The sequence below is a fragment of the Stegostoma tigrinum genome, chromosome 26 (assembly GCF_030684315.1).
Source record: "Stegostoma tigrinum isolate sSteTig4 chromosome 26, sSteTig4.hap1, whole genome shotgun sequence".
Taxonomy (NCBI): domain Eukaryota; kingdom Metazoa; phylum Chordata; class Chondrichthyes; order Orectolobiformes; family Stegostomatidae; genus Stegostoma; species Stegostoma tigrinum.
In genome coordinates this window covers 552,866-567,926 of record NC_081379.1, presented here as the reverse complement: position 1 = coordinate 567,926, position 15,061 = coordinate 552,866, and the positions used below count along the sequence as shown (strand labels likewise).

The 15,061-nt window shown below is 40.5% G+C and overlaps 1 protein-coding gene across 11 annotated transcripts in view; it reads right to left on the bottom strand.

Annotated features, from left to right (window-relative positions):
• Positions 1-15,061, bottom strand: part of LOC125464019 (membrane-associated phosphatidylinositol transfer protein 2) — a 427,235-nt gene that overhangs the window by 18,618 nt on the left and 393,556 nt on the right. For 4 of the 11 annotated variants that reach the window (XM_059654853.1, XM_059654856.1, XM_059654854.1 and 1 more), the window contains 7 exons: positions 13,925-14,095; positions 13,031-13,177; positions 10,626-10,790; positions 7,137-7,361; positions 6,247-6,395; positions 5,258-5,374; positions 5,018-5,134 (listed from right to left, as the gene is read on the bottom strand). In XM_059654853.1, coding sequence (XP_059510836.1) covers positions 5,018-5,134; positions 5,258-5,374; positions 6,247-6,395; positions 7,137-7,361; positions 10,626-10,790; positions 13,031-13,177; positions 13,925-14,095 — 1,091 coding nt within the window. The remainder of the gene's footprint in view (positions 1-5,017; positions 5,135-5,257; positions 5,375-6,246; positions 6,396-7,136; positions 7,362-10,625; positions 10,791-13,030; positions 13,178-13,924; positions 14,096-15,061) is intronic. The other 7 variants (XM_059654862.1, XM_059654863.1, XM_059654859.1 and 4 more) reach the window with 6 other exon arrangements.

The window sequence follows — 15,061 nt, the reverse complement described above, 5'->3', positions numbered from 1 at the left end:
AAAAGCAAGCCATTCATATCAAAAAATGTTTTTAAAAAATCCATATGGAGTACAGTCATTTAAGAGTGTAATCCATCACCTTTCAAGGAATGCAAAACAAATACTGTACTTGCTGGTGATGTTCACATTGTGGGAATGAATTTAGAAACAATAAACCGAGTGGTCAATTTTCTAAAGAGCACAGGTTATTCACACAACTTCAAAACCACTCCATACTTTACCTTACTTAGTGTGAGCTAAAACAGTAAAACTAGTGTGTCAAACTAGCGGGTCACTATCTAATCCTTCTCCCGGAAGTCTCTTCAAACTTTGGGCTCTAAGTAGTCTATTTTTAACAGAACAGGTGAGATTGGTAGACCGGGTGGGAGTGCTGGCCTCCTGAGGTAGAATTTGGGAGGGTTGATTTTGATATGAACTGAAGTTTGAATATGTCAACCTTAATTTCATTGAAACAGAAGTTCGAATGCAAGTTAGAAGTGACAGGATACAGAAAGTGCTGATCTCAAACATTCCACCCAACAAAATTTTACATCCTAAAAGAAATCATTCTTTTCTTTTCAGTTTTGGTGGAAGGCTGCTGAGAGATTGATTGGGTCTCATGGTCCATACAATGTAATCCATAGTAACGACTAAATTGGCAGGGCATGCAAAATGAGCTTCCAACTCTTTGGATGCTCAAAGATCAATTTCCTGATGAAGAAAAGCAGGTTTAGTCTTGGATTTGACCCTGAGTCATGCGGACAGAAGTTGCAAAGCAGAAGGCAGGGAATGGAGAGAGGAGCAATGAACTCTCCATCACAGCAAGAGTGACAGAGGAGGGATTCCTTCACTCTACTCTGCTAATGCACATATTGTCTCAAAGTAAACTATCCAACTGTTACCAGAATATGTTGAAAAATTTTATCTCCAAGTCTAGTGTTAACACATTTTTTACCATCTGTACCCATGAAGCAATGCTCCGAATTTGTAGACACTTAGATTTATTTATACTTTTATTCACTCCCCTCATATGTATCTCCTTTCAAGCATGGACAGTCTGTATCAATTACACCTCAGTGCCTGGACTCTTAGAGCAGCCTCTTGGGCCTTCACCGTCCATTCTGGCCTGCTCAGTGCTCCATATAACTTTAGAATATGTTTCCTCTAGCAATACAGCCCAACATGGAGTTTGGTTTATTGATTACCTTTGTGCACAAGATGTCCATCATTTCCCAATCTCTTTCAACTCCTGCTCTAGATCGTACAATATGCATTCAGTGTGTAAAACCTTCCACTTTATCTTGGTTGAATTTCATCTGATGCAGTTTGTCTTGTATAAACACTGTCCTTGTTCTTTTGTATTTCCTTGGATGCTCAGTTTAATCTCTCCCAACCACCCCGTGTGGTATAAACTGGGAATGTGACCAATTTATACCCGACTCTATGGCACCAGTTTTGACTCTATGTGTATTAAAATCTCACTTCAGGGGGTACCCCATTCAGTTTACAAGCCTCGATCCTGACATTATTTTCCTATTTAATACTTGTATGCTGAAAGTAGAGTTGGAAGCAGGTAAGGCTATAGCACAATTTTTATGCTGTACAATTGAGTCAACATCATCAATCCATCAGTGTTGTGGTTCTGGTAGCTAATGGATTTGGTGCACACTGTGGCATGTGAACACATTCTTCAAGCCCATGGGACCACAAGGAACTTCCATGTTAGAAACTTGGCTTTCTGATATTTTGCTTAATAAAGCAGGCACTATGGCAAAGAACCACTACCTTGCAATTGACTACGCAGATACAGTTTGAAATCTGAACATTATCTGTGCAGAAGGACAAACGTACGTTAAATGGTGTTCAAACATCAAACTAGTGGCTCTGTGCTTATTTATAATTACTTATTAATGATTTATAGTGTGGGAAAAGCAAATACAGATTCGCCAGAAATGCCATCCCTAGTCTGGGACCCTCAGGGTTGGCTCTCATTTGTACAATTCTAAGACAACATGTGATTACTTTGATCTGGGAGAGACAGTACAGCTACTAGTTATGGATGTTATAGCCAGTAAAACAAATGCTCAGTTAGGAGTGGGTCATGCTAGCAATCTCATTGCCATCTCAAACAGCTTGAGGGTGCACTTTCTGAAAACCTGCAACACAGAGTTAGTAACCCTCACTGCTGTTGAATAGTTGAACCATACCAACAAGAGTACCACTGACAGATAGTATACTAGCCACACAATAAAAATGCTTGACATTTTAAATCGAGTAATAGTGCTACCAATGTTAACAGTACAAGATCTCTCTCTGACCCACTACAGGGCTTCATTCTTGTATCACAGATTCCTTATAGTGCTGAAATAGGCCATTCAGTCCATTGAGTCCACACCAACTCTCTGAACAGCACCTCACCCAGACCCAACCCTCACCCTATTTCTTATCCTTGTAACCCTGCATTTCCCATGGCTAATCCACCTAGCCTGCACACTATGGGCAATTTAGCATGGCCAATCCACATGATCTGTACATCTCTGGACTGTGGGAGGAAACCAGAGCATCCGGAGGAAACCCACACAGACACGGGGAGATTGTGTAATTGAACCTAAGTCCCTGGTGCTATGGTGCAGCAGTGTCAACCACTATAAGGGGCCACTGAATCTGCACCAACTCTGTGAACATTTTAACTTCGCACCAATTTCCTGCCTTCTCCCTGTAACTCTGTAAATTGTTTCTATTTAAATAATCACCTGAATCCCTCAAGTGAACCTGCCTCAACCAGGCAGTGTATTCCAGAACCTAACTATTTGCTGTGAGAAAAAGATTTCTAAAATTCATATCACATTTGTTTCTTTGGGAATACCCTTTAAATCTATGCCCTGTGGTACTTGATCCTCTTACAAGGAGGAACAGTCTCTCCCTATTTTCTCTGTCCATTACCCTCATTATTTTGAAAATTTATATTAGATCTCAGCCTTCTCTTCTCTAAGGAAAACTGTTTTGTCTTCTTCAAATTATCCTTGTAACTCCTCTCCCGCAACCATTCTTGTAAATCTCTTCTGTACCCTCTGCAATGTGTTCACATCCTTCCTGAAGTCTGACAGCCAGAACTGTACACAAAACCCCAGCTGAGGGTAACCTCCCTGCTCTTGTACTCTGTGGTCCGAAACAATGCGGGCAGATTTTCCAAGGAGTGACAATCTCACAATTTTTTAAAAACAAAGCGAGAGAGTTTCGTGTTTCTGATAGGAAATTCCAATCAGGCCTCCTTCAGAAATGTAGTGGTGTGTTTTTATTCTGATAGATCTCTCAGCACTGCCTGTCAGGGGAAGGCAAAATTCACCCTTTTTTTTTGCAGTAGGGAGCTGCCATATCCTGAAATGAAAAGGCCTTAGAATCACAATCTGCTACTTATATAGCTATCGTCAAATGGTAAGTACACAAGGTGAGAGGTTAGAGTGCCAGGTGAATACAGTGCTGTGGGTAGTGGGTATGGTGCCAAGAAGGGAGGGTGTCCACAACAGAGATGTCAGATCTTGGGATGGGGGTGATGAATGTTAGATAACAGTCCAGGGGTGTAAATGTCTGGGAGAGGTGTAGTTGGGGACGTATGAGCTACACAGTCAATTGAACAGTTATTTGGAAGTTGGACTGTGTATTTCACAGTCTAACTTTTCCTGAATAACTATTTACTTAATTTCGTTGGAACCCTCTGAATCCTCTAACTTAATTGGAAACTTTTAGATTAGATTAGATTCCCTACAGTGTGGAAACAGGCCCTTCGGCCCAACAAGTCCACACCAACCCTTGAAGCACCCCACCCAGACCCATCCCCCTATATCCCACACACCCCTGAACACTATGGGCAATTTAGCATGGCTGATCCTCCTAGCCTGCACATCTTTGGACTGCGGGAGGAAACCAGAGAACCCAGAGAAAACCCACTCAGACATGGGGAGAATGTGCAAACTCTGTGCAGACAGTCGCCCAAGGCTGGAATCGAACCCAAGTCCCTGGTGCTGTGAGGCAGCTGTGCTAAACACTGAGCCACTGTGCCGCACCTTTTAGTTGGTTCCAGGCACAGGGAACTGCCCAGTGGAATCTTCAAATTCCTGCACAATTCTTTCAGAGTCTGTTGTGATGGGTGTTCCACAGGGTCCGAATGTTCAACTCCTATTGATAACCATCAACTAACTGTTGGAAAATCTGGGTCCACATGCTTCATTAGCAGCTCTCTCCACCTGTCTTGCCACCTTTAATGATTTTTGCACAGATATACCTACGTTTCTCTACTCCTGCACATCTTTCTGAATGGAACCCTTTATATTATTTGTCTGCTTTCTTTCCATAAAAATATATCATTTCATACTTTACACATTGAAACTCACCTGCCATCTATTTGCCCATTCCACCAACAGTCAATGTCCTTTTGAAGTTCTACACCTGTCTTTCCTCACACTTTACAAAGCAAGTTTTGCATTGTCCGCAAACATTGAAATTGCCCCCTGCACATCAAACTCAAGATATACATGCAGGAAAAGCAAGAGTCTCATTAGTTACCGCTGGGGATCTTCACCACGAACAACCCTCCAGGCCAAAGATACCCATTGACTATTACTCTCTGCTTCCTATCACTCAGCCAATATTGTATCCATGTTTCTACTGTCCCTTTCGTTATGAACTATGACATTTCACACACACCTATTGTGTGGCAGTTGATTATTTACTGTTCTTGAATCTGACGACACTGCTTTCTGGTAGGCATTATATGATTTCCAACAGAACCAGGTACCTGTCGTCCCTTGCTGTCTCCCTGAAAGGATTAACACTTATTCCCATCTCCGCTGCAATGCTTAAATGTGTTATTTTCCCACTTCTTTATTTTGAACTTGTATGGATTCTGCACTTGCCTCTGTTTCCCGGTGAGTATTTCTTGTTCAATAACCCTCAACTTGATGCCATAATGAGCTTTCCCAAAGTGAGTCCTATGTGCAGTGTATGATGTGCATCATAAACCTTGACAAAGAATACCCACCTTTTCACCTGTTAGTGTAACCATGTCTAGGGGCCCGTACATAAACCTCCCAGTCAGTGTCTGAGGACCATCTTCAGTAACAATAACATCACTGACACGGTGATTCGCTGTAACATTCTGTATGAAACAATATCCAAAAGGAAATTTATTTCATATACTGACTGCTCAATTAATTGCCAGAAAAAGTTAAAGCAGATTACATGCAACAGACACCTTAACGTAACAAAGATATGTTCATACCCGTATTTTAACTTGTGTCCTCTTGCGAAGCCACTTTTCACGTGGTTTTGAAGGACTAAATACAGAAACCTCTTTCCCATCCAGTTCCAGAATACTTGCATTTTCATGTCTCATTACCTAATGTACATGTGATTAGATGTTACACATTATCTTGCATAAAAACAGTCACTAAATTCAAAAATATTTCAACGTAAACAGTAGGACCTTCCAAGGTTTGATAGACATGATATAAAAATACAAGCTTTCTTTCTGCATCAACTGAGCTTTAACTATTTCTCGCTAAATAGATGATGCCTGACCTGCTGAGTATTTCCAGCATTTTCTGTTTTTAGTTCTGATTTCCCGCATCCGCAGAATTGGTCTTTTGTCTTTCTCTATTATTCCATCATCGTCTTTCCACCGTAATTCTATTGTGGGAATTTCAATTACTTTTTAAATTGTGTTTGAATGTTAAATTGCAGATCTGTCCATGTTAAAATAAAATGGTAACAGGAAAATTTCACAGACTTATAACTGGAAACATGTTTTAATTTACCTATGGCAACAACCTTGACTCAGTGTATCAACACTATTGTTCATTTAGAAAGTCATGAATCAAAGCCCCACTCCACAGATGGGAGAACATATCGCAGGTTGACACACAGTGCAGTACTGAGAGATTGCTAAGCTGACAGAAATACCATCGCTTGTATGATGTGGAAAATGGAGGCCCATTCTGCCTTCTTCATGGACATTATAGATCTTATAGTGATATCTGATGAGAAAGAAGGGAATCCTTCTGTTGTCCTGGCACTATTTATGCCTCCTGTAACACGTAAATAATTGATCTAGTAATTTATCACATTGTTGACTGTGGGATCTTACCATGCACAAATTGCCTTCAAAGTTCTCTATTGATGACGACACTTCAGAATTGCTTCAGTGACTATAAAGCATGGGGTGCGAAGGGTGTGATACAAATGTATTAAGTAATTTACTTTTTGACTTGCCTGTCGCAATAGGAATGAAACAACGTCTGTTGACTCCCAATAACTTGCATGAAATAGATGAGGTAAGGCTACAGTTGGAAAAGCTGTTAGAGCATCTGGGCAGTACAGAGCATAGTCAATCCTCTTTGCTCCCCACCACCTTGCTGCAACTAAACAAGAAATGTTTTCCATTAACAAAATCACTACAAAGACTAGCAATTAGTTTAAACATGAATGCACTGATGAGTCTGTACCCTTTACAATCAAGGTGAGGAGTTGAGTGTGATAAACCAAATAATCCCATTATTGTATGGTAAAGAATTTCATTCAAAAGTAAAACGTTGATGCAGTGTACTTCCACTAAGTGATCAGTGAGCTAGAAGCTGGTTCTGAAACAATACCCAAGCTATGGTTTCCCCACAAGTGATAGTGACAGAATGGTACATTTTTCAGCTGGCTGTGTGCTTGTGCAATTGCTTAAAGTATTAGATTAGATTCCCTATAGTGTTGTTACCAGAGTTGTCTCTAATATTTGTACCTTAATAGGACAAAAAGGAATTAAACTATAAACAGTAAGGATTTGTACAAGATCAGTACCAACTGGAAAACATAAGCTTGGAATAGGATGCCAAAATCCTACTTAGAAGAAACCTGTAAGCAATTTTTAGAGGTTTGCGAACTCTTCTTCTGAAGCATGGCTTCAGTTCAAAATCCATCACCCACATAGTCAACTGGTAATAAAGATTCAAATTATATCTCATGTACCTATACTTTGAGTTAAAGACAGATTTTTATCAGTGTTCAGTAACCTAGCAATTCTCCTCTAGGAGGTAAAAAGATTTATTTGGAAGAAAGGTTAAAAGCATCTAAAAGCTACGTTAAAACTAGATTTGGTTCTACTATCCCAATACCTGTCTGGATGTCCACCTCTGAGACTCTCTCTTGTGCTGGACTCTGTTTTGCAGCAGAATTCACACAATTCTGTTTCAGCTTTTGCTCATTCTGATTCTGTGACAGCATGGGTTCAGGCTGATTATAGTCCTGAGAGAAAGTGTATTTTGCAAGGGCTTTGTTGTATGGGATAAATTTGAACAAGAAAGCCAACTTTTTGCAATTGTTTAGGTGATAATTTTGCTCTGAGAAATGAAAGCAAAACAAAATTTAAATTACACAAAACACAAACTTTTAGCAAAAACATTGGTTTCTGTTTGTAATAACATTTAAGGTTTGTTTGGCTTATGACAGAATTGGTTCTGATTGTAGACTTGCTTGCCAAGCTGATGAGTTTGGTTGCTAGGTAACACTAAGTGTGCATCTGGTGAAGTGTTGGTGTTCTGTCCCACTTGTTATTTATATGCCTCAGTTTGCTGGGGTGGTGGCTATTACTTCTGGTTCTGTTCCTCAGTGGTATGTACACAGGGTCCATTCAACGTGCTTGTTGATGGAGCTTCAGTTGGAATACCAGGCCTCCAGGAATTACCTGGTTTGTGGTAATGTGGTTGACTCAGTTCTAACTATTGCTAGGAAATCTCAAAAATGAAACGAAACCACCTCGCACTTGCACCCTAGGACTTGCCACACCCCTGGTCAAGCTGTTCCAATACTGTTACAACACTGGCATCTACCCGGCTATGTGAAAATTTGCTCAGCTATGTGCTGTACACAAAAAACAGAACAACTCCAACCAGACCAATTAGTGCTCCATCTAACTTCTTTCGATCATGTTGGGAGGTCCCATCTACAGCACCTGCTCAGCAACGCCCAGTTTGGGTTCTGCCAGGGCCACCCACCTCCTGACCTCATTCCAGCCTTGGTTCAAACATGGACAAAAGAGCTGAATTCCAGACGGTGGGGTGAGAGTTACAGCCTTTGACATCAAGGCTGCATTCCTCAGAATGTGGTAGGCAGGAACACAGAGACAGGAATAAACCATTCAACTCCTTGATACTGTTCCACTATCAAATGAGATCATGGCTACTCTGTGGCCTAACTCCATACATCTACCTTTGGCCGATATCCATTAATACATTGGCTTAATAAAAAATTATCTATCTCAGATTTAAAATTAACAACTGAACCAGAATCCACTGCCATTTGCAGAAGAGAGTTCCAAACATCACGAATCCCCAAACAGTCCAAATAATTGACCTTTATCTATCTTTTTCTTGTTAATATCTTTCAGACTTCAATTAGATCACCCTTTAAACTAATTTTTATAATCACTCCTCATAACCTTTGAAGTCCATGTATCATTGTTGTAAACTTACGTTGTACTCCCTCCATGCCAATCTATCCTTTTCAAGATGTGGTCTGCTCACAGTACTCAGGACTGGGTGGGCGGGGGAGATGTCCAGGGTTTTGTACACTGCAGCGTAACTTCTGCATGCTTATACTCCAGTCCTCTAGATATAAAGGCCAGCATTCCATTGTCCTCCTTGATTATTTTATATGACTGTACCGTGACCTTGTCTTTTTCAGTCTAAAATGGATACCCTCATATTTGCTTACATTGAACTCCGTCTGCCACAGTTTTGGCCATTCACCCAGCCTATCAACATCCCTTCGTAATTTTATGCTATCATCAGTCTACAATACTACCTAACTTTGTGTCATCAGCCAATTTGGATATATGCCTTCCTGTACCATTAACCAAGTTACTCTTAAATAATGTGAATACTTGAGATCCTATCACAGGTCCTAGCAGGACACCACTGGTCACATCCTGTCAATTTGAGTATCAACCCATTATTCCTACTTTCTGTTGTCTGTCACTCAACTAATTTACTTTGTCAGTAATTTTCCCTCAGGTCCAGAAGCTTCCACCTCAGTTAACAGCCTATTATGTGGACTTTATCAAGACCCACTTGCAAAACTGGAGTCAATGAGTATTGGGGGAGAACTCTCCACTGGCTGGAGTCATATCTGGCACAAAGGAAGACCGCTGTGGTTTCTCAAGATCGGTCATCTCAGGCTCCAGGACATCTCTGCAGCAGATCCTCAGGATCGTGGCTTTGGCCCAACAATCTTCACCTGCTTCATCAATGACCCTCTGTCCATCATAAGGTCAGCAGTAAGGATGTTTGTTGATGACTGCACAATGTTCATCTCCATTTGGTCCATGTCCAAATGCAACAAGACCTGAACAATTCCAGGCTCGGACTGTTGAGCGGCAGATAATGTTTGCACCATACAGATGCTAAACAATCACCATCTCCAATTAAGCATGTGCTAACCATCACCCATGGCATTCAATAGCATTATCACCACTATCAACATCCTGGGAGCTTATCATTGAGCAGAAACTGAACTAGTTAGCCAAATAAACTGTGAATACAAGAGCAAGTCAGAAGCTAATCAGTTTGCAGTGAGCAACTTACCTCCTGGCTCCCCAAAGCCTGTTCACCATCTACAAGGCACAAGTCAGGAATGTAATGGAATACTCCCCACTGGCCCTGGATGGTTGCAGCTCCAGCAACACTCGACACCATCCAGGACAAAGCAGCCCCCACTTGACTGGCACCACCTCGACAAACATCCACTCTCTCCCATCACCAACGCTCAGTACCAGCCATGTGTATAAATCTACAAATGCCAAAGATTCTTATACAACACTCAATGTCACCGAGTCAAAATCCTAGAACTCCCTCCTCAGCAGCCTTGTTGGGCAACCGATAGCATTGAACTGCAGCGGTTCAAAGAGGCAGCTCAGCACCACCTTCTCAAGGGGCAAATAGGGGCGGGCAGTAAATGCTGGCCAGCCAGCGACACCCACATCCCAGATAAAATTTTAAAAATGATAATGAGGAAATATACACTGAGCACCACTTCTGGGCCAAACTCCTGAGTAGCTTAGGATTTGTTTGTAATCAAAAAAACAATTCCAGTTCACTAATGAACTCCCATTAAATGAACTGTTGGCAATGTTCGTAAAATACCAGCAGGTATGACTTTGAGATAAGTGAACATTTGCTCAGTTCCTATTTCTGGAATATTACTTTGAAATGCATAGCCAATACTTTTGTTTATCTTGATTTTCTATCAACACTAGCAGCTACAACTTACTTTACTTCGAAAACAATGTGAGCTTGCTGCATGGAAGGAGCAGGAGCTGAATTTGTTTTGTGGGGGACACACTGCCTGGGTTCAGTTTGTTGAATCAAAACAATGAACACTTATGTCTGTATCTGAGAGACCTGGAAAAGGGATGTTTACAATAAAACAGTTGACAGGCAGATCAGGGATCACATGTTAATCAACACATGACTGCACTGGATCTGCTTGGTACCCCATGCAATTGTATGGATTACAGGGACCAGGATCAGGGTTTCCTGCAAATTCAGTGCAATTCATTCATGTTTACTAATAACACACAGAATATTTTGACGTATAGCAGCACTTACTGTTCGCTATGTTGGAAGCTGTGTAACTGTCTGCCATTCCTGACACCTGACTGGCAATGCTGACTTCACTTGCCCTCCGGAATCCCCGGAAAACTGGGGCTGTTAAGGGGGAGGATGGCGATGAACTTTCCATGAGGATGCCAGCGTGAGACTGAATAACATCTGCTATTGAACCAAAATAAAGTAATCCAAATTAGACCCATCAGGTCAACAGGCAAACTCTCAACCTAGAAAAAAGTATCAATGATCACATCTAAGGTTCATTTATCAATGATTTCATGGAAGAATTAATGCACCATCTGACTTTTGACAACAAGAAGAAACCCCAACTAAGCAAAAGCAATACAAATATCTGGCCCGCCAATTTAGGTGATAGTTCTCAAGAGACAGAAGGGAAAAATAAACAAGACCGGAGCTAAAGTCAGTTCAGTTTGTAAACATGCAAGATACTGCAGATAGTGAGGGGAAGCTTAACCTTGGCAAATTATACAATACTCAACTGGGTCACAAAACTTAATTCCAAGTGCAGCATATCCACCAACTGAACACTCTTGTTCACAGTAATGGATTAAATAAAAGACTTGTTTAAGTATTATTCCGATATCTCTCTCTGATTTTCACAAGAGGAAATTAAGCTGATCAATAGAAATGGTGAAAAATGAGCCTCTCAGTTGCCAGATGAACAGTCAACAGTCAGAAATCAAGGGTTTATGTCTCAGATCTGGCTGGTTCTTTACACAACTATGAAATGAATTCAGAATGCTTTGTATTAGGGGGAAATTGCACAAAAGGGTATTGCGTTCTCAATTTACTCAAGCCTCTTTTACATCAAGGAGCATGACTGGCCAGCAGCTGTGGACAGAGCTCTGACCTGACTAGTGCCCATTTCTAAAATGAAGTGGATCTATCAGGAAACTAAAGGAGCTACATTATGGAAGAAGTCATCGATAAAAGACAAAGTGGGAATAAAATTGTTGTCACTCCTCGTATTCATTGTTGCATCAGAGATACTGCAGAGTTCCACATATTCCGACATTGTCTGCCACTACAATGTATTGTTGACTGGTACAATATTCCACTATGTATTTTCTCAATAATACTTTGCGCTGAAAATTAGATTGATTGCTTATATCATGGGTTTTCTGTTCAAGGAAAACAAATTAAAGATGATCATTAAATATGCATTTAACTGATTAGTTGAATTTCAAACAGGATGAAGGATTTCAGTACTTCTCAGCAGCGATGTCATGCCAAGGAATAAACAAAAGCACAAAATGCAAAGTAAAATCCAAACTCTCTCTGAGAAAACAAGAATGGAGTAGACGGTTATTCATCAATATGATCTTCAAATATAAATTAACTGCATCCAAAGACAGAATTATAAACTATGGCTAGATGAAACCAAAAACCTGCTTGGCACATTTTGGTTTTTGATACTGATGAGAAGATGAGTCTACAAGCTTACAAACCATGCAAAAGCAGTGGATTCCATTTCTCTGGATTTTGCAGTGATGCCGGAGAGTGTCACTCACCATCTATGCATTGGCCAGGGACAGCTCCATGAATTAAGCCATTCACTAGGTTTGTTTTTTTTAAACACAGTACATTAAATCAATCTCACGGGGCACTGTACACAGGAAATCACAGGCAAATCTTCAGCTGAGGCGAGATTAGAGGGTAGGGGATAATGGGCGCAGGGAGCACAAATGTAAGTCGGTTCCGATTTTGTAGTTGCATATTCTACACACATGCACCAACATTTCAAATACTCTGCCCAAGGTTGTTTTAAATTTAATTCAAATGAACTGATTACATTTTAATTGGAAGCTTTGATAAATCTAGATAAAAATCAAACATTTCATCATGCTGAACTTGAAAGAATTTCAACTGCTCTGGACTTAATCAATATTATTTAATTATCAAATATTGCTTTGCAGTTCTCATTTTGAGATTGAGATTCAAACTGAATTCCTACATAACTCTGATGAAGGGTCTAGGCCCGAAACATCAGCTTTTGTGCTCCTGAGATGCTGCTTGGCCTGCTGTGTTCATCCAGCCTCACATTTTATTATCCTACATAATAGGGTTTGCCTATGTATATTAGTGGAATTAAGTGTGGTTGTAGGATGTGATTTGGGATATTTCATCAATCAAATGATACTAAATAAGTTAATGTAATTGTTTTTGGAGATGCAATGTGGCCTGTGTAGGTGCACAATTTTCCCTGCCAATCATGAACATTAGCCTACATATGATTCCATATTTTCCTGGCACACTGCCCCCCATTCCCACCCACAACAGTGAAAATGTTTCAAGTCCATTCTTATCACAAAACATACTACCACTAAGCAAAGAAGCAGGCACATAGCACAGATCACAACAGTACAGAAGGAGAGACTACACACACTCTGCAAAAGTTGGATTCCTACTGGAACCATCTTGCCAGTTAAGGACAGGAACAGGAATACTAGTTTCTATTACACTCTCCTGTTGTTGGAGAGTCACAAATGGAGTTTCCAGGATGAGGGTGGGGTTGTTCTGGATTGTCTCAACTAGAGCAGACAGGGAAAAAAAAACAAAGGACAGACATCTAGCTATAAACCGTACAACAAACAGCATAGTCAACCACTTAGAGCAACTGAGAAAGGTAATGCTGGCAACTTTGTTCGTGTTTTCAGATTTCTCATGCTATTGAAATAATTAATAAGTTGATGTTTAATCTAAATGACTTTACATGTTTTACAATGTAAGGATCAACTTTATCTCTTTTAAACTAAGGGCAGATACAACCCTGTTGAAAGACAAAACAGAGGCAGAACATAATCTCTTAGCTATCCCTGTATTAACCGTAATGACATAGAATCAAATACAGTTTATGTTCGCCTATCAGATTTCCATTTCTGGCTTCTATTCTGTTATAAGAATATTTACACATTTATTAAAAAGGAATGGGCTACTTAATGTTTGTTTACTACTATGAAAATAGGATCCTTGCTGTATAAAACAAATGCTAATTCCTATATTTGCAGTCTTCTTTAATTTATTTCCAAAACATGAAAAAATATCAAGTTCTCTCTGTTGGCCAACATGCTACTGCAAGCTTTATATGCTCAAGCATGTTGTAGCTGATTGAAACGTTTTCTAACAGAGCGCTTATTAGAATATGTAACTTGTTCTAATGTATAGCTCTGATCATTCTGGCTAATTATTGATAACTGACAAGCAGAACATTCTGAATCTGCCAGCATATCTAACTACTTAACTAGTAGCTCTCTATTGCTGATTGAAAGTGAACCTACCCAGAAGAACAGAACTGCCGTCACCCAGTGGAAATCTCTGATAACGGGGAACATTAAATGGTGGGAGCAGGTGGAATTTCTTCTCCAGAAGTGGCTCCAAGCGGGAAGATGAAGGATCCGCTGGGTGGAAGAGATTGTAAACCTGTTGACATGCTGGTCTCAACTGGGAGACTGAGAAGGAATGGAATTGATGTGCAAATTAACAGGCTTGCTTGACACAATGTTTCTGAGGTAAACATTAATTTTCATGATTCAAGTAAAGTATTACTGAGGAAAGGGACAACAATAGCTATCCCATTACTCACACCAGCTACTGGAAAATAAATTTTCAAATTCATTTTAAACTTTCGTTTGACTCGATTTCAGTTACCTGTTGGGTTGCGTTTTAAGAAAAGAATTGCAACACGTCAACGAAATCAACAGACAATTGGGTGGCACGGTGGCTCAGTGGTTAGCACTGCAGCCTCTCAGCACCAGGATCCTGGGCTTGATTCCAGCTTCAGGTAACTGTCTGTGTGGAGTTTGCACATTCTCCCCGTGTCTGCGTGGGTTTCCTTCAAGAGCTCCAGTTCCCTCCCACAGTCCAAAGATGTGCAGGGTGGTGGATTGGCCATGCTAAATTACCTGTAGTGTTCAGGGAGGTGTAGATTAGGTGGGTTATGTGGGGATGGATCTGGGTGGGATGCTCTGAGAGTCGCTGTGGACTTGTTGGGCTGAAGGGCCTGTTTCCACACTGTAGAGATTCTATGATTCTAAAAATAATGTGGGAAAGATCCTTGTCATTCACAATCAGGATTTGAACCAAATGGTGCCAGAACATTCCAGCCACTTGACTGAGGAATGTGGGATAAATAAAATAAGGCAAGATGCAAAACAGGCTGAAATTCATCAGTAATAATTTTTCACTCACACCAAGGTAAAATGAATCTTATTAGGATCCCTATGATATTCATATTGGATAGAATGGGCAGGATGTAAAGAAGATGTAAAATCCAAAACAAAGGAGGTAGGTAAAATTCCTAAAGTATTTGTTTTTAGTGTCGGTTACCCTGGTACCGAGTGCTCATTGAGTACAGTGTTTCAGGGAGAAACATAGCTTGTAGCAGAAGCTGGGTGGGGTTAACCCACCACGCTGTC